Here is a 22,526-nt window from a genome sequence, read left to right on the forward strand (position 1 = left end):
TAGTTATTTTATCACCTCAAGCTTCCCTCTTTCTCTCTTGTTCCAACTGTGACCATAGCATTTTCACCATCATTTCCCAATGCACTTCTACTTTATAGTCATGCACATTACAACTTTATCAAAGATTTATGGACCATGAAATACACATACGGTTCTATGTAGAAGGACAGAATTTCAGAATAAAATTTGTTTCCTACATTTCGTGACCACTTTCCACAAACAACCTCTTATTTTTTGGCTGTGCATTGCTGAAGTATGTCCTAATGACATGATTCTGGATTCCTTTCTCACCCATGTCCTGTCCTTTTAATTAAAACAACAACAACAACAAAAACACTTTCAAACACCCCAAATTCAGTTCTCTTAATTTTTCAGAATAAGTAACTCCCTATTTGAGTCAATCATCTCAACAATATACTAGTCCAAAAGGCATTCCTTTCCCACCCAAAGAAAACCATGAAACACTTTGGCTAAACTAAAAAACCACAAAAGCAACACATAGCATGAAGGAAATTCATATACCCCCCTTGAAAAAATAACAGTCAATCTTCAAATTAAAAATATTTTCTCATAGTATGGTCTTAATGAAACAAATAGAATAGACCAAAGTGAAAGTAAGTACAGAAGTCATAGACTTGAAATTAGAAGGCTAACAGTTAAGTCTAGATTTTTTTATGAAGCTGTGACATTAAATCATTAACCATTCTGAACTTCATTTTACCATCTGTGAAATAAATATATTTATATGATCTGACATGTTATAGTTTCACTGTAAAAAATAAAAAGAAAACACTTGCCAAAAGCTAGATGCAAATATTTAGAGATGCAAACTGAATTATAATCTAAGCCTTTATAGAAACTTCAATCTCTGGCATTTAAAGGAGGCATAGTCTTCTCAGTCAGCAAATGGAAAGACAAGAGTAAAACAGTATCTAATTCATGCTTCTGACAGCAAGTGGAGGATAAGAACAACTCCAATAGAATAATGTTACAATAGTGCTATTTAGTTCATTTTGATCACTGATCTCTTATTATATCAAAGGTATCTCAAATTTGATCACTTGGAGACCATTTTCTTTTTCTAGTAAAAATTAAAAGTTGAAAATGACAATAAAAAATGACAGATATACTACATATCCCTTTTAAAGTTATCAATAAACAGTAAAAAAAAAAAATGTGAAAAAAGATTGTATGCAAATAGGGAAAAAGAAATCCCAGACTAAAAAATTGGAAATATAGTATGGAGAAAACTCAAATTTTCTTAATCATGTTAAGAGAAAAAATATATAGGAATAAGGCTGAAACTAAAAGCAATTAATCACACAGAATCTCCTTGTCCTGTAACTATATGCATAGACATTATTTCTGATCAAAACTTTCCCATTCTCAAAGTTTTTCTCAGAGCAAGCTTAACATCTTTGTTCCTCAAGCTGTAAATTAAGGGATTCATCATGGGAACCACATTGGTGTAAAAGACAGAGGATATTTTCCCATCATCCACAGACACAGAAGATGGTTTGAGATACATAAATGCACTTGATCCAAAGAACAGAGAAACAGCAATGATGTGGGCACTGCATGTTCTGAAGGCTTTGGACCTGCCCTCTGTGGACTTGATGTGGAAGATGTTGGTGAGGATGAAACCATAAGAGACAAAGATGGTGAGACTGGGCACAATGATGTTGATGCCTCCCACAATGAACACTTCCAGTTCAATGATGTGGGTACTTGTGCATGAGAGCTGGAGCAGAGGGTGGATGTCACACAAATAATGGTTGATGGTGTTTGCATCACAGAAGGTCAGTCTCAGCATGCATGTAATAAGGGTCGTGGCATCCAAAACTGCCATCAAGTAGGAACCAAGCATAAGGCTGGAACACACTTTAGGGGACATGGCAACGTTATAAAATAATGGGTTACAGATGGCCACATAGCGATCATAGGCCATTGATGTCAGCACATAACATTCGGAAATACCAAAAAAACTGAAAAAGTAAAGCTGGGTCATGCACCCTATGTAAGAAATAATCTTCTTATTTGATATGATGTTAATCAGCATTTTGGGTGTAAACACAGAAGAATAACAGAGATCTATGAAGGACAAGTTAAAGAGGAAAAAGTACATGGGGGTGTGTAGGTGTGAACTCAGCCCAATAAGGATGATCAAGCTCAAATTTCCCATCACAGTGACCATATACATTACTAGAAACAGGAAGAAGAGGGGAAGCTGGAGATCTGATTGGTCTCTTAATCCCATCAAAATAAACTGAGTCATGAAAGAGCCATTCCCCAGAGCCATTCTTCCCTAAAGGAATCTGAGAGCATAGGAGAAAAGGGTCACATAGAGGAAAAACAGGGTTTTGCATAACATCTCCTATACAAGATAGTGTATGTGCTGGGATGACTATGAGTACCCTATCTTGCACTCATGGAACTTCCTTATCGTTATCATGGAAATGAGTTTCAGTTATCATGGAAAAAAGTTTCCCCTATAAACTTTTTAAACTAAGTAGCAAAAAGCATTAAAAGTTAGCCTATGGAGTGAAGGGAACTACATATGCAAAGATAAGTATTAGAAAAAATTGAAGGATTATGAAAAAGAATTTTGAATACGAACAGAATTTTTATTGCCTCTTCTCACAATTTCTTCATTCACTTGACCTTCCCCTCACCAGTAAATTTAGAGGCAGTAATCCCAAAAGCCTAATGCTCATCTGCAATGCAGATAAGACTTTACAGGGTAGGAACCAAGAAGATTATCTCTACATTAAAAAAAAAAGGCGGTGGTGGGGGGAGTGGACCACAGTCTAAGAGAGGTTAAGTTAATTCACCATGTCACAAAGTAAAACTTATAAATCTAGAAGAATGAATGTTCCATCCATGGAGAGGGAACTTAATGAGAAACTGCATCACCTGTGTCCCTTAGTAATTCTAACATTCCCTGCTCTCTCTTCAAACAGATTTTCCGGCAAGATTCAGCTGAATCTCAGGACAGCAAAAACAGGAAATGAACTGTCATATCAGAGGTCCTCGTTCTCCACCTCCAACAAAGGAAACATGAATATAAATGGAGTTCAGAAACTCACACTCTTTTAAGCCAGAATATCCCCAGGGTTTCTTCTGATTGTTTTTAATCCCCCTGGTCCTTGAAGGGTAATTTCAGGTTCTGAGGCTTTGATTTCTTTGATTCTAACGAAATGTCACCTGTAATTAATTTCTGATATGCCCTCAAAAGCTTTCCTGAACTACAGATCATAATCTTGATTATGACTTTGAGTCCTATCAAACTGCAAAAGACAATAAACTGCCTCTATTGTTATCATTTTAGCCACAGAGTAAGCCATAAAAGATTTAATGTGAGTGTAATGGTATAATGCACTCAGTTATAGATGGCAGCAGCTTGTTCAGTCTCTTCCCCAGAGAACAGTTTCTACATGTAATAGGAACTAAGGGGATTGTATTTAAAATCTGTCTTTTAGTTCCTTATAGACTCAATCTTTTACTCAAGTTTTCCCTTCACTGTAGAGATTTTCATCCTCCAAAGAAGACCCAAAATTAACTTTTGTTTCCCATCAGCAAGATGGCAAAACAGGAAACGCTAGAATCTCCTCTGCATGAACACATGGACTCAAAAACAATTTGTGTACGGATTCCTTTTGTAAGAAATCCAAAACTAGGTTAAGAGGATCCTGCACACAGTTCAAGTATGATGCCAGTCATGTTGAATCTATTAAAAAAATTGAAGATACATCTTGCCATGTAGCTATGGTGGTTCAGAACCATGTGACTGGGACAAAATCACCAGTTCCCAGATTCTCCCTAGGAAGAGAAAGAGGTGCACAATACATCCAAAGCCCCAGCTTTCCTAGGGGCCATCCACATGATTGACTTCTGTATAGCCTGTGTCAGAAAACTGAAGGGATGTGGGATATGACAGACTTTAGCTACCTGAGGTGAGAGAAGAGAGATAGCAGTTTGGTCTAGAATTCACTATAAACCCTCCCCCTGACTTAACACAGCTAGCAGTAGAAAACATTTTTCCTACAGCTTCTCCTTGATGAAGGAAAAGATACACTGTGCTCACCTGGAGGCTGCCTGAGGAATTGATCCTAGTCTCCTTTGTTTTAGGAGCCTGATGGGACCCTGACATTCTCCAGATACCTGGGAGCTTCTGAAAAAAAAGGCAAGTGGATTGTACTATCACCAGATTGAGAGGCCCACTTTTTCTAGCCAGGCTTATTAGTGGTCTTCTCCAGTACAAGGCCAGTTCATGAAGAGTAAAATATGTTGGTAGTTTGCCTATGTGCAGACACAAACACAGAAAGTCAAGGAAAAATGGAAGGAAGTCCAATTAACACACCCCTCCCCTTTACAAGAAAGTGACATTACAAAGTGGCCCTAATGAAATTAAGATATACGATTTACCTGAGAAAGGGTTCATTTAAGTGTCATAAAGATGCTCACTCTAGTCTCCTGTAATGCAGGAGACGCAGGTTCGATTCCTGGGTCGGGAAGATCTGCTGGAGAAGAAAATGTCAACCCACTCCACTATTCTTGCCTGGAGAATCCCGTGGACAGAGGAGCCTGGCAGGCTACAGTCAATGGGATCGCAAGAGTCAGACATGACTTAGTGACTAAACCACCACCTAGTCACAGAATAATACATGAATAAAGTGAGAATTTCAGCCTTAAAGAGAAACACACAGAAATAATGAATCAAAAAGCACAATAATTGCACTGAAAAATTCACTAGATGGTCAAAGCAGCAGACTAAACAAAGGAAAGGACTGTATAATTTGAAAAAAGGACATTTGATATAATTTAGTAAATGGAGCAAAAAGAAAAAAAAATAAAATATACTGTTGAAAGTCTAAGGAATTTATGGGAAGTATCACATGGACCATATAGGCACTACAGAGGTCCTAGAAGGACAAAAATATGAGAAGTGATCTGAAAGCTTTCTCAAAGAAAAACTGACTGAAAAGTCCCCAAGTCTGTCGAAGGATATGGACATCCAGAACCAGGAAACAATAAGGCTATCAAATACAATAATTCCAAAGAAATCCACAGCAAGACACATTACAATCAAGTTACCAAAAGTCAGACAGAATTTTTTCCTGAAATATAGTTGATTTACATTATTACATTAATTTCAGGTATACAAATATAATGATTCAATTTTTTATAGATTATACTCCACTTGAAGCTATTATAAAACATTGGCTACATTCTTCACCTGTATAATATATTCTGATTGTTTATTCATTTTATACACACTGGTCTGCATCTCTTTAATCACCTGCTCCTGCATTGACCCTCACTGCTTTCCTCTCTCTACCAGTATCAATACTTTGGGCTCTGTATCTGCAAGATTGTTTCTGTTTTGTTATATTCATTTTTTCTTTTATTTTTTATATTCCACATTTAAGTGATAACATACAGTATTAATCTTTTTTTTCTTTTTCTTATTTCACTAAATATAATACTCTCTAGGAACAACCATATATTTGCAAATGGCAGAATTCCATTCTTTTTAATGGCTGGGTAATATAGCGTACATGGGATTCCCAGGTGGTGCTAGTGGTAAACAATCTGCCTTTCAATGCAGGAAACATAAGAGACATGGGTTTGATCCCTAGGTTGGGAAGATCCCTTGGAGCAGGGCACAGCAACCCACTCCAGTATTCTTGCCTGGACAATCCCATGTATGGTGGAGACAGGCAGGCTACAGTTCATGGGGTTGCAAAGAGTCAGACAAGACTGAAGCAACTTTGCACCTACACATGCAATATACTGAACATATCACTGACCATTAAATATGTATATAATATATTTTTAATCTATTTAATCTTTGTTACTGAAAATAATTTTGCTATGAACACTCAGTGGCATTAATCTTTTCTGACTACTCCTTTCACTTTCTTCAGATATATACCCAATTGTTGGGTCATATGGTAGTTTTATTTTCAGTTTATTGAGGAACCTCTATACTTTTTTCCATAGTGGTTTCCCCTTTATATTCCTTCCAGCAGTGTACAGGGGGGTTTCCTTTTCTCCACATTCTAACATTTGATATTTGTGGGGGGGGTTGATGACTGCCACTCTAAAAAGTATGAAGTAATATCTCATTGTTCTGATTTGCATTTCTCTAATAATTAGTGATGGCTGAGCATCTTCTCATGTGTCTGTTGTTACCTGTGTATCTTCTTTGGAAAATTGTCTATTCAGTTCTTTTGTCCATTTTTTGATTGGATTGTTTGGGGGTTTTTTTTGATACCGAGTTGTATGAACTGTTTATATGTTTTGGATGTTAACTCCTTTTGGTTATATCGTTTGCAAATTTATCTCCCATTCAGTAGATAGCTTTTTCATTTTATTGATGATCTTTATGGTGCAAAACCTTTTAACTTTAATTAGGTCCCATTCATTCATTTTTGCTTTTATTTCTTTTGCCTTAGACAAATTCAAAAAAATAAAAATAAAAAGGTTTATGAAGAAAGAGATTTCCATACGTTATCTAGGAGTTTTATGGTTTTAGATCTTACACTTAGGTCTTTAAATAATTTTGAGTTTATCTTTCTATGTAGTGTGAGAAAATGTTCACCAGTTCAGTTCAGTTCAGTCACTCAGTCGTGTCTGATTCTTTGTAACTCCATGAATTGCAGCATGCCAGGCCTCCCTGTCCATCACCAACTCCCAGAGTTCACTCAAACTCACGTCCATCAAGTCGGTGATGCCATCCAGCCATCTCATCCTCTGTCGTCCCCTTCTCCTCCTGCCCCCAATCCCTCCCAGCATCAGAGAATTTTCTAATGAGTCAACTCTTCACATGAGGTGGTCAGGTACTGGAGTTTCAGCTTTAGCATCACTCCTTCCAAAGAACACCCAGGACTGATCTCCTTTAGAATGGACTGATTGGCAGTCCAAGGGACTCTCAAGAGTCTTCTGCAACACCACAGTTCAAAAGCATCAGTTCTTCAGTGCTCAGCTTTCTTCATGGTCCAACTCTCACATCCATACATGACTACTGGAAAAACCATAGCCTTGACTAGACGGACCTTTGTTGGCAAAGTAATGTCTCTGCTTTTGAATATGCTATCTAGGTTGGTCATAACTTTCCTCCAAGGAGTAAGTGTCTTTTAATTTCATGGCTACAATCACCGTCTGCAGTGATTTTGGAGCCCAAAAAAATAAAGTCTGACACTGTTTGCACTGTTTCCTCATCTATTTCCCATGAAGTGATGGGACCGGATGCCATCACCTTCATTTTCTGAATGTTGAGCTTTAAGCCAACATTTTCACTCTCCTCTTTCACTTTCATCAAGAGGCTTTTGAGTTCCTCTTCACTTTCTGCCATAAGGGTGGTGTCATCTGCAAATCTGAGGTTATTGATATTTCTCCCGGCAATCTTGATTCCAGCTTGTGCCTCTTCCAGCCCAGCGTTTCTCATGATGCACTCTGCATATAAGTTAAATAAGCAGGGTGACAATATACAGTCTTGACATACTCCTTTTCCTATTTGGAACCAGTCTGGTGTTCCATGTCCAGTTCTAACTGTTGCTTCCTGACCTGCATAGACGTTTCTCAAGAGGCAGATCAGGTGGTCTGGTATTCCCATCTCTTTCAGAATTTTCCACAGTTTATTTTGATCCACACAGTCAAAGGCTTTGGCATAGTCAATAAAGCAGAAATAGATGTTTTTCTGGAACTGTTCATATCTCATTGTTTTATATGCACCTGCCCACTTCTCCCAGAACCACTTACTGAAGAGACTGTCTTATCTTTACTGTGTATTTTTATCTTCTTGTCATAGATTAATTGGTCAAAGGAATGTGGGTTTATTTCTTAATCACCTATTCTGTTCCACTTATCTATGTATTTGTTTTTTGTGCCTGGGCCATGCTGTTTTGATTGTTGTAGCTTTATGGTATAATCTGAAGTTTGGGCATGTGATACATCCACCTTTGTTATTTTTTTCTCAATATTGCTTTGGAAAATTGGGGTCTTCTGTGATTCCATATAAATTTTAGGATTGTGAGCTCTATTTTTGTTGGAAATGCCATGGGTATTTTCTTAGGAATTGCATTAAAACTGTAGATTGCTATAGACTTTTAACAATATTGATTCTTTCAATCCATAAACACAGGAAATCTTTCCATTTAATTTTTTTAAAATTTTCAGAGTATAGGTTTTTCACCTCTTTGACTAAGTAAGTTTATTCTTAGGTATTTTATTCTTTCTGATGCCTCATTAAACAGGACTGTTTTCCTGCTGTCTCTTCCTGATAGTTCATTACTACTGTACGGAAAAATAACAGATTTCAGTATATCAATCTTGTATCCTTCAATGATACTGAATTCATTTATTAGTTCTGATAGTTTTTTTGGTGGCGACATCAGGTTTTTTTATATATAGTATTATGTCATCTGCAAAGAGGGACAATGTTACTTCTTCCCTTCCAATTTGGGTGATTTTATTTCTTTTTCTTGTATGATTGCTGTGACTAGGATCTGCAATACTATGTAAAATAGAAATGGTGAGAGTGGGCATCCATATCTTGTTCCTGACTTTAAAGGAAAGTCTTTCAGTTTTTCATTGTTGAATACGATGGTATCTGTGGGTTTCTCATACATGGCCTTTATTAAGTTATATTTTCTCTATACAAACATTGATAAGAAATTTTATCATGAATGGGTGTTGCTGCTGCTGCTGCTGCTAAGTCGCAGTCATGTCCAATTCTGTGCGACCCCAGAGATGGCAGCCCACCAGGCTCCCACGTCCCTGGGATTCTCCAAGCAAGAACACTGGAGGGGGTTACCTTTGCCTTCTCCAGATTGGATGTTAAATTTCATCAAAAATGTTTGCATCTATGTGGATATCATTTGATTTTTATTCTTCCTTTTCTTAATGTTCAGTTCAGTTCAGTTCAGTCGCTCAGTCGTGTCCGAGTCTTTGTGACCCCATGAATTGCAGCACACCAGGCCTCCCTGTCCATCATCAACTCCTGGAGTTCACTCAGACTCACATCCATAGAGTCAGTGATGCCATCCAGCCATCTCATCCTTTGTCATCCCCTTCTCCTCCTGCCACCAATCCCTCCCAGCATCAGAGTCTTTTCCAGTGAATCAACTCTTCGCATGAGGTGGCCAAAGTACTGGAGTTTCAGCTTTAGCATCAAACCTTCCAAAGAAATCCCAGGGCTGATCTCCTTCAGAATGGACTGGTTGGATCTCCTTGCAGTCCAAGGGACTCTCAAGAGTCTTCTCCAACACCACAGTTCTTAATGTAGTGCATCCCATTAACTGATTTCTGGATATTGAATCATCCTAGCAGTCCTGGAATTAATCCCACTTGGTCATGATTTATGATCCATTGCTTTAGTTTAAGAATATTTTGTTGAATATTTTTTGGATCTATATTATCAGAAATATTGGCCTGTAATATTCTTTTTCTTGTAGTGTCTTCCCGTGGTTTTGGAATTGGGAGGTGCTGGCCTTGTTGAACGAACCTGGGGTTGTTCTCTGTTCTTCAATATTTTGGAATAGTTTGAGAAGTTAGGTATTAGCTCTTATTTATATGCTTGGTAGAACTCCCATTTGAATCTGTCCAATCCTAAACTTTTTTTCCTTTGCTGGAATTTTTTTTTAATTACAAATTCAAAATTATCAATCATTTGGTTCAGATTGCCTCTTTCTTCCTGATTCAGTCTCCGGAGTTTCTATGCTTCAAAATGTTGTCCATTTTTCAAGGCTGCCGAATTGCAGGCATATAACTACTTTTTGTATATATACCTTTATGATTTTGGGTATCTCTGTTGTTGGTTGTTATTTCTATTTCATTTTCTCATTTTACTTGGGTGCTCTCTCTTTTTTTCTTGATGAACCTGGGTAAAAGTTTATTAAATTTTTTATCTTTTAAAAAAACAACTCTTGGTTTCATTGCTTTTTATATATTTTTAATCTCTAATTTATTTAGTTTCAGAATTTTATTATTTCCTTCCTTCCCCTGACTTTGAACTTTATTTGTTCTTTTTTTCTTATTTCTAGGTTGTTGTCTGAGATTCTTCTTCATTTTAAGGCATACCTGTATAGCTATAAACTTACCCCTTAGAACTACTTTTGTTATATCCAAAGAACTGCAAAAAAAAAAAAAAAAGTTGCACTTTTATTTGCATTTGTCTCAAAGTATTTTCTGATTTCCTATTTGATTTCTTCTTTGACCCATTATGTTTTTTAGTAGCAGGTTGTTTAGTCTGCATGTGTTTGTGGTTTTCCCATTTTTCTTCCTGTAGTTTTGTACTGGAGTGCTCAAAATAGATGTTTGATATAATTTTTTATATATAATTATAATTTAAGATATCCTCTTAAATTTGTTAAGATTTGTCCTGAGGCTTAGCATGTGATGTATCTTGGAGAAAGTTCCATAGGTACTTGAAGATAGGGTGTGACTTCCCCTGAAGTGTGATGGCAGCCACTGCATTGGTGGGATGTAGGGCTGGAGTCGGTGGGGTTAGAGCCAGAGCCAGGGGTGAGCAAGAGCTTCAATTTTCAGTGGCTTTCACCACTGAGGTGCTGGAATAAGAGCCTTGAGAAACTGGGTTTCTCCTGTCTGTATTGGCAGTCTCTGATTTATTCTGGGACAGGACCAAGCCCTGAGAGCTTGGGGCTGTGCTTCTGGGCTGGTTTCTCTTTTTCCCCAGTGTGTATGTCTCAGTGAGACTCTGGGAAGGACTGGGGGGGGTTGGTGCCATACCACTGAACTGGCCCTGCTCCCTCCTAAGTACACAGAGGGATATACACTCTGTTGATAATGTTCTCTTCTCTGGAGCTAACTTCACTCCTCCTGGAGTGTGTGCAGAGACATATGAGTTGACAATGGCTCCGTTGCAGGACCAGTGTCCAAGTTACCTCTGTTGTGTCTAAGAGTGCACACTTTCTTTAGCAATGGTGGCCTCCCACTTAGGGGGCAGCAGCCACAGGAACAAGAGGGACTGGAGCAGAAGCTCAGTTAAGCCTTGGTGGGAGTGTTGGAGTGGTCCCTACCAGCTGCCCAGAGTCCCAGGCAGTTTTCAATCTGCTGCCTTCATGCTATGACTGGGAGTGAGCAGTTCTGGTGCATACATTTCAAGAGCAGAGTCTCAGTTTCTTACAAACTCAGGTAAACCTCCACTGGTTGTCAAACCAGATAAAGCAGCTCATTTTCCTGTTAAACCCCAGGGCTGGTGTGCCTAAAATCTGGACCAAAATCTTTCCTCCTCTGGGAGGATTCCCTAGCCTGTGATCTCCCCTTCCTCTTCTCTGTCCCAGGCTAGGTGTATATGCTCTGACCTGATGACTTCCCTCCACTTCCTGCAGATTCCATGTGGATCATTCATTACAGCCTTGGTTGTAGAACAGCTGTTCTGCTAGTGCCTAGGTTAATATCAGCAAGAGTTGCTCCATATGTAGTTGTACTTTGGTGTGTTCCTGAAGAGGGTTGAGCTTAGCATCCTGCCACTCTGCCATTTTGACCTCCTTTCTTATTTTTTATAGTTTCGATTGTTATAGGCTACCTCTGTGTGGAAGATCAGGCTAAGGTAAAAATTTAAGTTCTTCCCTGGTCTTTCTGAGTCTGCATTTTGTACAAGCATGGTGTACAAGCATGGGGACTTTCTAATTATCTCTGGACGTGCTTCTTGCTTTTTAAAAGCCTTGGTCTTTGTGTCTGACTCCCACAAGACAAAAAAGAGAAAAATAAAGATAAGAAGGATAAAGGATAATGGCCTTTAAATCCCCTGGAAATCACTTCAGCTGTATCAGGAGGGGATTATAGCCACGGTGGGGAGGTGCACCAACAGTGGCTGCTCCCTCTGTGTCTGCATGTCTGATTCAGAAGCAACAATTAGGAGGCAGTCCTAAGATGGTGGAGGAATAGGACGGGGAGACCACTTTCTCCCCCACAAATTCATCAAAAGAACATTTAAAAGCTGAGTAAAATCCACAAAACAACTTCTGCATGCCAGCAGAGGACATCAGGCACCCAGAAAAGCAGCCCATTGTCTTTGAAAGGAGGTAGGAAAAATATAAAAGACAGAAAAAGAGACAAAAGAGGGAGGGACGGAGCTCTGTCCCGGAAAGGGAGTTTTAAAAAGAGAGAAGTTTCCAAACACCAGGAAACACTCTCACTGCCGAGTCTGTGCTGAGCCTTGGAAGCACAGAGGGCAACATAATAGGGAGGAAAAATAAGTAAATAATTAAAACCCACAGATTACGAGCCCAACGATAACTGCCCCAGCAGAGAAGCAGCGCAGACGCCTGCGCCCGCCACTAGCAAGTGGGGACTGGGCAGGGAGGCACGGGCTGCACTGCTTAGAGTAAGGATCCGGCCTGAATGCCTCTGAGGGTAATCAGAGCGAACTAATTTGAGCTAGCAAACCAGACTGTGGGATAGCTACCACGCGAAAAGCCCTAATACACCGCCAGGCCTGCACACAGAACAAAGGGTAGAACAGAACTAGCTGGCTGCAGACCATCCCCCTCCGGTGACAGGCCGCCAGAGCCGGAAGGGGGCAATCACAGCCCCAGAGAGACATTATCTACCAAACTGCAAGCAGGTGTCTTTGCTTACTAAGACTTCTTGGGGTTCTGGACAGTCATCCACCTGAGAAGGTGCGCCGATTGTACACGCAGAAAACCGAGCGGCAGGGACAGGAGAGGCGATAAGTCACAGTGACCGCGCGCTCGCCAAACACCTCATCACCAGAGCTGCTCGGAGCTAGGAAGGGCACAAAACGCAGGCCCAACAGAGTCTGCGCCTCTGAGGACTACTCGAGTGCCTGAACCTGAGCGGCTTAGACTGGGAGGTGCATGAAGCCCAGGGCCAGCCTCAGACGGTTCCCGGGGGAGCAACCTAGAGCCTGAGCTGTGTGGGCAGGAAGGGTGCACGCGCCGTGAGCAGGGGCCGGCCCAGTGTAGCTGAGACACTACGAGCACACGCCAGTGTTACTTGTTTGCAGTGTCCCTCCCTCCCCACAGCGCGACTGAACAAGTGAGCCTAAAAAAGTGCCCACCACCACCCCCTTGTGTCAGGGCGGAAATCAGACACTGAAGAGACCAGCAAACAGAAGCTAAAACTGAGGGAACCACCTTGGAAGAGACAGGTGCAATAGGTTAAAACCCTGTAGTTAGTACCGACTACATAAGAAGGGGCCTATAGAACTTGAGAAATATAAGCTGGACCAAGAAATCCAGGTTCGATGCACGATGCTGGATGCTTGGGGCTGGTGCACTGGACGGCCCAGAGGGATGGTATGGGGAGGGAGGAGGGAGGAGGGTTCGGGATGGGGAACACATGTATACCTGTGGCGGAGTCATTATGATATTTGACAAAACTAATACAATTATGTAAAGTTTAAAAATAAAATAAAATTAGAAAAAAAAAAGAAAATGAACTGACCCCACACTGCCCACAACAATACCAGAGAAAGTCCTAGATATATTTTTACTATTTTTACGATCATTCTTTTCTTTTTCTCTTCTTCTTTTTTTTCTTTTCTTTTTCTTTTTTATATTTTTTTCTTTTCTTTTCTTTCTTTTTTTAAACTTTTTAAAAATTTTTAAGTCCTCTGTTACTCCTTTAATTTTCATTTTTATAACCTACTATTACTTTTCAAAAAAAAGACTATTTTTTAAAGCAAACTTCATATATATTTTTAATAACTTTTGTAACTTTGTTTTTTTCTTCTTCTTCTTTTTCTTTTCTTTAATATTGTATTTTCAAAAATCCAACCTCTATTCTAGAATTTTAATCTTTGCTTTTTGGTATTTGTTATCAATTTTGTACCTTTAAGAACCCAACATTCAGTACCCATATTTACTTGGGAGCGAGATTACTGGATTGACTGCTCTCTCTCCCTTTGGACTCTCCTTTCTCTCCACTAGGTCACCTCTGTCTCCTTCCTCCCCCTTCTCTTCTCTATCCAACTCTCTGAATCTCTGTGTATTCCAGATGGTGGAGGACACTTAGGGAACTGATTACTGGCTGGATCTGTCTCTCTCCTTTTCATTCCCCCCTTTTATCCTGCTGGCCACCTGTCTCCTTCCTCCCGCTTCTCTTCTCTGTATAACTCCATGAACATCTCTGAGAGGTCCAGACTGTGGAGCGCACATAAGGAAGTGATTACTGGCTAGCTTGCTCTCTCCTCTTTTGATTCCACCTCATCTCATTCGAGTCACCTCTAACTCCCTCCTCCCTCTTCTCTTCTCCATGTATCTCTGTGAACCTCTCTGAGTGTCCTTCACTGTGGAGAAACTATTCATCTTTAACCTAGACGTTTTATCAATGGTGCTGCACAGAAGGAGAAGTCTTGAGACTACTGTAAAAATAAGACTGAAAACCAGAAGCAGGAGGCTTAAGTCCAAATCCTGAGAACATCATAGAACACCTGACTCCAGGGAACATTAAGTGATAGGAGCTCATCAAACGCCTCCATCTTAGGAGTGCCACCCAAGGGCCAACAAGTTCCAGAGCAAGACATACCAAGCAAATTCTCCAGCAACACAGGAACACAGCCCTGAGCTTCAACATACAGGCTGCCCAAAGTCACTCCAAACCCACTGACATCTCATAACTCATTACTGGACACTTCATTGCACTCCAGAGAGAAGAAATCCAGCTCTACACACCAGAACAACACAAGCTTCCATAAACAGAAATCCAGCTCTACACACCAGAACAACACAAGCTTCCCTAAACAGGAAACCTTGACAAGCCACCCTTACAACCCCACCCACAGCAAGGAAATGTCACAATAAAGAGAACTCCACAAACTGCCAGAATACAGAAAGGCCACCCCAAACTCAGCAATATAAACAAGATGAAGAGACAGAGGAATACCCAGCAGGTAAAGAAACAGGATAAATGCCCACCAAACCAAACAAAAGAGGAAGAGATAGGGAATCTACCTGATAATGATTTCCAAATAATGATAGTGAAAATGATCCAAAATCTTGAAATAAAAATGGAATCACAGATATATAGCCTGGAGGCAAGGATTGAGAAAATGCAAAAAAGGTTTAACAAGGACCTAGAGAAAATAAAAAAGAGTCACTATATAATGAATAATGCAATAAATGATATCAAAAACACTCTGGAGACAACAAATAGTAGAATAATGGAGGCAGAAGATAGGATTAGTGAAATAGAAGATAGAATGGTAGAAATAAATGAATCAGAGAGGAAAAAAGAAAAATGAATTAAAAGAAATGAGGACAATCTCAGATAACTCCAGGACAATATTAAACACCACAACATTCAAATTATAGGAGTCCCAGAAGAAGAAGACAAAAAGAAAGACCATGAGAAAATACCTGAGGAGATAATAGTTGAAAACTTCCCTAAAATGGGGAAGGAAATAATCACCCAAGTTCAAGAAACCCAGACAGTCCCAAACAGGATAAACCCAAGGTGAAATACCCCAAGACACATATTAATCAAATTAACAAAGATCAAACACAAAGAACAAATATTACAAGCAGCAAGGGAAAAACAACAGATAACACACAAGGGGATTCCCATAAGGATAATAGCTGATCTTTCAATAGAAACTCTTCAGGCCAGGAGGGAATGGCAAGACATACTTAAAGTGATGAAAGAAAATAACCTACAGCCCAGATTACTGTACCCAACAAAGATCTCATTCAAATATGAAGGAGAAATCAAAAGCTTTACAGATAAGCAAAAACTGAGAGAATTCAGCACCACCAAACCAGCTCTCCAACAAATGCTAAATGATATTCTCTAGACAAGAGACACAAAAAGGGTGTATAAACTCGAACCCAAAACAATAAACTAAATGGCAATGGAATCATACTTATCAATAATTACCTTAAACGTAAATGGGTTGAATGCCCCCAACCAAAAGACAAAGACTGGCTGAATGGATACAAAAACAAGACCCCTATATATGTTGTCTACAAAAGACCCACCTCAAAACAGGGGACACATACAGACTGAAAGCGAAGAGCTGGAAAAAGATATTCCATGCAAATACAGATCAAAAGAAAGCAGGAGTAGCAATATTCATATCAGACAAAATAGACTTTAAAACAAAGGCTGTAAAAAGAGACAAAGAAGGACACTACATAATGATCAAAGGATCAATCCAAGAAGAAGATATGACAATTATAAATATATATGCACCCAACATAGGAGCACCGCAATATGTAAGACAAATGCTAACAAGTATGAAAGGGGAAATTAACAATAACACAATAATAAACTGGGAGACTTTATACCCCACTCACACCTATGGATAGATCAACTAAACAGAAAATTAACAAAGAAACACAAACTTTAAATGATACAATAGACCAGTTAGACCTAATTGATATCTATAGGACATTTCACCCAAAAACAATGAATTTCACCTTTTTATAAAGCGCACATGGAACCTTCTTCAGGATAGATCACATCCTGGCCCATAAATCTAGCCTTGGTAAATTCAAAAAAAATTGAAATCATTCCAAGCATGTTTTCTGACCACAATGCAGTAAGATTAGATCTCAATTACAGGAGTAAAACTATTAAAAATCAACATATGGAGGCTGAAAAACACGCTGCTGAATAACCAACAAATCACAGAAGAAATCAAAAAAGAAATCAACTTATGCATAGAAATGAATGAAAATGAAAACACAACAACCCAAAACCTGTGGGACACTGTAAAAGCAGTGCTAAGGGGAGAGTTCATAGCGATACAGGTATACTTCAAGAAACAAGAAAAAAGTCAAATAAATAACCTAACTCTACACCTAAAGCAACTAGAAAAGGAAGAAATGAAGAACCCCAGGGTTAGTAGAAGGAAAGAAATCTTAAAAATTAGGGCAGAAATAAATGGAAAAAAAAAAAAAAAAAGGAGACCATAGCAAAAATCAACAAAGCCAAAAGCTGGTTCTTCGAAAGGATAAATAAAATTGACAAACCATTAGCCAGACTCATCAAGAAACAAAGGGAGAAAATGAAATCAACAAAATTAGAAATGAAAATGGAGAGATCACAACGAGACTACTATCAACAATTACATGCCAACAAAATGGACAACGTGGAAGAAATGGACAAATTCTTAGAAAAGTACAACTTTCCAAAACTGAACCAGGAAGAAATAGAAAATCTTAACAGACTCATCACAAGCACGGAAATTGAAACTATAATCAGAAATCTTCCAGCAAATAGAAGCCCAGGTCCAGATGGCTTCACAGCTGAATTCTATCAAAAATTTAGAGAAGAGCTAACACCTATCCTACTCAAACTCTTCCAGAAAATTGCAGAGGAAGGTAGACTTCCAAACTCATTCTATGAGGCCACCATCACCCTAATACCAAAACCTGACAAAGATCCCACAAAAAAAGAAAACTACAGGCCAATATCATTGATGAACATCGATGCAAAAATCCTTAACAAAATTCTAGCAATCAGAATCCAACAACACATTAAAAAGATCATACACCATGATCAAGTGGGCTTTATCCCAGGGATGCAAGGATTCTTCAATATCCACAAATCAATCAATGTAATATACACCACATTAACAAACCATACACAAAAATAAACTCAAAATGGATTAAAGATCTAAATGTAAGACCAGAAACTATAAAACTCCTAGAGGAGAGTAGGCAAAACACTCTCCAAACATACATCACAGCAGGATCCTCTATGACCCACCTCCCAGAATATTGGAAATAAAAGCACAAATAAACAAATGGGACCTAATTAAAATTAAAAGATTCTGCACAACAAAATAAACTATAAGCAAGGTGAAAAGACAGCCTTCAGAATGGGAGAAAATAATAGCAAATGAAGCAACTGACAAACAACTAATCTCAAAAATATACAAGCAACTCCTACAGCTCAACTCCAGAAAAATAAATGACCCAATCAAAAAATGGGCCAAAGAACTAAATAGACATTTCACCAAAGAAGACATACAGATGGCTAACAAACACATGAAAAGATGCTCAACATCACTCATTATCAGAGAAATGCAAATCAAAACCACTATGAGGTACCTTTTCGTGCCAGTCAGAATGGCTGTGATTCAAAAGTCTACAAGCAATAAATGCTGGAGAGGGTGTGGAGAAAAGGGAACCCTCTGACACTGTTGGTGGGAATGCAAACTAGTCCAGCCACTATGGAGAACAGTGTGGAGATTCCTTAAAAAACTGGAAATAGAACTGCCATATGACCCAGCAATCCCACTGCTGGGCATACACACTGAGGAAACCAGAATTGAAAGAGACACATGTACCCCAATGTTCATCGCAGCACTGTTTATAATAGCCAGGACATGGAAGCAACCTAGATGTCCATCAGCAGATGAATGGATAAGCAAGCAGTGGTACATATACACAATGGAGTATTACTCAGCCATTAAAAAGAATACATTTGAATCAGTTCTAATGAGGTGGATGAAACTGGAGCCGATTATAGAGAGTGAAGTAAGCCAGAAAGAAAAACACCAATACAGTATACTAACACATATATACGGAATTTAGAAAGATGGTAACAATAACCCTATATATGAGACAGCAAAAGAGACACTGATGTATAGAACAGTCTTTTGGACTCTGTGGGAGAGGGAGAGGGTGGGAAGATTTGGGAAAATGGCATTGAAATATGTATAATATCATATATGAAACGAGTCACCAGTCCAGGTTTGATGCACGATACTGGATGCTTGGGGCTGGTGCACTGGGACGACCCAGAGGGATGGTACAGGGAGGGAGGAGGGTTCAGGATGGGGAACACATGTATACCTGTGGCATATTCATGTTGATATATGGCAAAACCAATACAATATAAAAAATAAAAAAGAATCCAACAACACATTAAAAAGATCATACAACATGATCAAATGGGCTTTATCCCAGGGATGCAAGGATTCTTCAATATCTGCAAATCAATCAATGTAATACACCACATTAACAAATTGAAAAATAAAAGCCACATAATTATCTCAATAGATGCAGAGAAAGCCTTTGATAAAATTCAACATCCATTTATGATAAAAACTCTCCAGAAAGCAGGAACATAAGGAACATACCTCAACATAATAAAAGCTATATATGACAAACCCACAACGAACATTATCCTCAATGGTGAAAAATTGAAAGCATTTCCCCTAAAGTCAGGAACAAGACAAGGGTGCCCACTCTCACTTCTACTATTCAAGATAGTTTTGGAAGTTTTAGCCACAGCAATCAGAGCAGGAAAAGAAATAAAAAGAATCCAAATTGGAAAAGAAGAAGTAAAACTCTCACTGTTTGCAGATGACATGATCCTCTACATAGAAAACCCTAAAGACTCCACCAGAAAATCACTAGAGCTAATCAATGAATATAGTAAAGTTGCAGGATATAAAATCAACACACAGAAAACCCTTGCATTCCTATACACTAATAATGAGGAAATAGAAAGAAATTAAGGAAACAATTCCATTCCCCATTGCAATGAAAAGAATAAAATAATTAGAAATATATCTACCTAAAGAAACTAAAGACCTATAAATCAGAGCAGATCAGATCAGATCAGTCGCTCATTCGTGTCCCATTCTTTGCGACCCCATGAATCGCAGCATGCCAGGCCTCCCTGTCCATCACCAACTCCCGGAGTTCACTCAGACTCATGTCCATCGAGTCAGTGATGCCATCCAGCCATCTCATCCTCTGTCGTCCCCTTCTCCTCCTGCCCCCAATCCCTCCCAGCATCAGAGCCTTTTCCAATGAGTCAACTCTTCGCATGAGGTGGCCAAAGTACTGGAGTTTCAGCTTTAGCATCATTCCTTCCAAAGAAATCCCAGGGCTGATCGCCTTCAGAATGGACTGGTTGGAGCTCCTTGCAGTCCAAGGGACTCTCAAGAGTCTTCTCCAACACTACAGTTCAAAAGCATCAATTCTTCAGTGCTCAGCCTTCTTCACAGTCCAACTCTCACATCCATACATGACCACAGGAAAAACCATAGCCTTTACTAGACAAACCTTTGTTGACAAAGCAATGTCTCTGCTTTTGAATATGCTATCTAGGTTGGTCATAACTTTCCTTCCAAGGAGTAAGCGTCTTTTAATTTCATGGCTGAAGTCACCATCTGTAGTGATTTTGGAGCCTAAAAAATAAAGTCTGACACTGTTTTCACTGTTTCCCTATCTATTTCCCATGAAGTGGTGGACCGGATGCCATGATCTTCATTTACTGAATGTTGAGCTTTAAGCCAACTTTTTCACTCTCCACTTTCACTTTCATCAAGAGGCTTTCCTATAAATAGAAAACTATAAAACACTGATGAAAGAAATCAAAGAGGACACTAATAGATGGAGAAATATACCATGTTCATGGATCAGAAGAATCAATATAGTGTAAATGAGTATACTGCCCAAAGCAAGCTATAGATTCAGTGCAATCCCTATCAAGCCACCAACGGTATTTTTCACAGCGCTAAAACAAATAATTTCACAATTTGTATGGAAATACAAAAAAACCTCGAATAGCCAAAGCAATCTTGAGAAAGAAGAACGGAAATGGAGGAATCAACCTGCCTGACTTCAGGCTCTACTACTAAGCCACAGTCATCGAGACAGTGGCACAAAGACAGAAATATAGATCAATGGAACAAAATAGAAAGCCCAGAGATAAACCCAAGCACCTATGGACACCTTATCTTTGACAAAGGAGGCAAGAATATACAATGGATTAAAGACAATCTCTTTAACAAGTGGTGCTGGGAAAACTGGTCAACCACTTGTAAAAGAATGAAACTAGAACACCTTCTAACACCATACACAAAAATAAACTCAAAATGGATTAAAGATCTAAATGTAAGACCAGAAACTATAAAACTCTTAGAGGAGAACATAGGCAAAACACTCTCCGACATACATCACAGCAGGATCCTCTATGACCCACCTCCCAGAATATTGGAAATAAAAGCACAAATAAACAAATGGGACCTAATTAAAATTAAAAGCTTCTGCACAACAAAATAAACTATAAGCAAGGTGAAAAGACAGCCTTCAGAATGGGAGAAAATAATAGCAAATGAAGCAACTGACAGACAACTAATCTCAAAAATATACAAGCAACTCCTACAGCTCAATTACAGAAAAATAAATGACCCAATCAAAAAATGGACCTAAGAACTAAATAGACATTTCACCAAAGAAGACATACAGATGGCTAACAAACACATGAAAAGATGCTCAACATCACTCATTATCAGAGAAATGCAAATCAAAACCACAATGAGGTACCATTTCATGCCAGTCAGAATGGCTGTGATTCAAAAGTCTACAAGCAATAAATGCTGGAGAGGGTGTGGAGAAAAGGGAACCCTCTGACACTGTTGGTGGGAATGCAAACTAGTCCAGCCACTATGGAGAACAGTGTGGAGATTCCTTAAAAAACTGGAAATAGAACTGCCATATGACCCAGCAATCCCACTGTTGGGCATACACACTGAGGAAACCAGAATTGAAAGAGACACATGTACCCCAATGTTCATCGCAGCACTGTTTATAATAGCCAGGACATGGAAGCAACCTAGATGTCCATCAGCAGATGAATGGATAAGCAAGCAGTGGTACATATACACAATGGAGTATTACTCAGCCATTAAAAAGAATACATTTGAATCAGTTCTAATGAGGTGGATGAAACTGGAGCCGATTATAGAGAGTGAAGTAAGCCAGAAAGAAAAACACCAATACAGTATACTAACACATATATACGGAATTTAGAAAGATGGTAACAATAACCCTATATATGAGACAGCAAAAGAGACACTGATGTATAGAACAGTCTTTTGGACTCTGTGGGAGAGGGCGAGGATGGGAAGATTTGGGAGAATGGCATTAAAACATGTATAATATCATATACGAAATGAATCGCCAGTCCAGCTTCAATGCAGGATATAGGAAGCCTGGGACTGGTGCACTGGGATGACCCAGAGGGGTGGTATGGGGAGGGAGGTGGGAGGGGGGGTTCAGGATGGGGAACACATGTACACCCATGGCGGATGCATGTTGATGTATGGCAAAACCAATACAATATTGTAAAGTAAAAATAATAATAATAATAATTTTAAAAGAAAAAAAAAAGAAGCAACAATTAGTAATCAGGGAACAGACATGGGATATTTGAGGGGAAAAGCCCTACTTTCTCACTCTGGCTACCGTAAGCTTTGTGGAAGCTTCTCCTGAACATGTGCATGCCTGCCAGCCATGCAGAAAATATTTACATTATCCTGTGACAGAATATACTGAGGACTTTTAAGGTAGAATATTTAACTAAGAAAAATAATAGTTCAGCATCCTTTTCAGTAATGACAGGGCCAAAATTTGTGTATTCACAAAATATTTGTTTCAAGATGTCATTATATTGCCAGCTGACCTTTGAGGTTTAGTAACTTAAAATATTTATGGAAGTACACAAAATTGGTAGTGATTTAATTGTTCCCAGGGCCTTAAGCTCTGTTGGCTTAACTTTGTTAAGTATCAAAT

The 22,526-nt window shown here is 39.0% G+C and overlaps 1 protein-coding gene across 1 annotated transcript; it reads right to left on the reverse strand.

The window, feature by feature from the left end:
- Positions 1-1,369: 1,369 nt before the first annotated feature.
- Positions 1,370-2,299, reverse strand: LOC109554060 (olfactory receptor 8B3-like). The gene has a single exon (XM_019954360.2). The coding sequence runs from the start codon at positions 2,297-2,299 to the stop codon at positions 1,370-1,372; it is 930 nt and encodes a 309-aa protein (XP_019809919.2).
- Between the last annotated feature and the right edge of the window lie 20,227 nt (positions 2,300-22,526).

The sequence above is a fragment of the Bos indicus genome, chromosome 29 (assembly GCF_029378745.1).
Source record: "Bos indicus isolate NIAB-ARS_2022 breed Sahiwal x Tharparkar chromosome 29, NIAB-ARS_B.indTharparkar_mat_pri_1.0, whole genome shotgun sequence".
Classification (NCBI taxonomy): Eukaryota; Metazoa; Chordata; class Mammalia; order Artiodactyla; family Bovidae; genus Bos; species Bos indicus.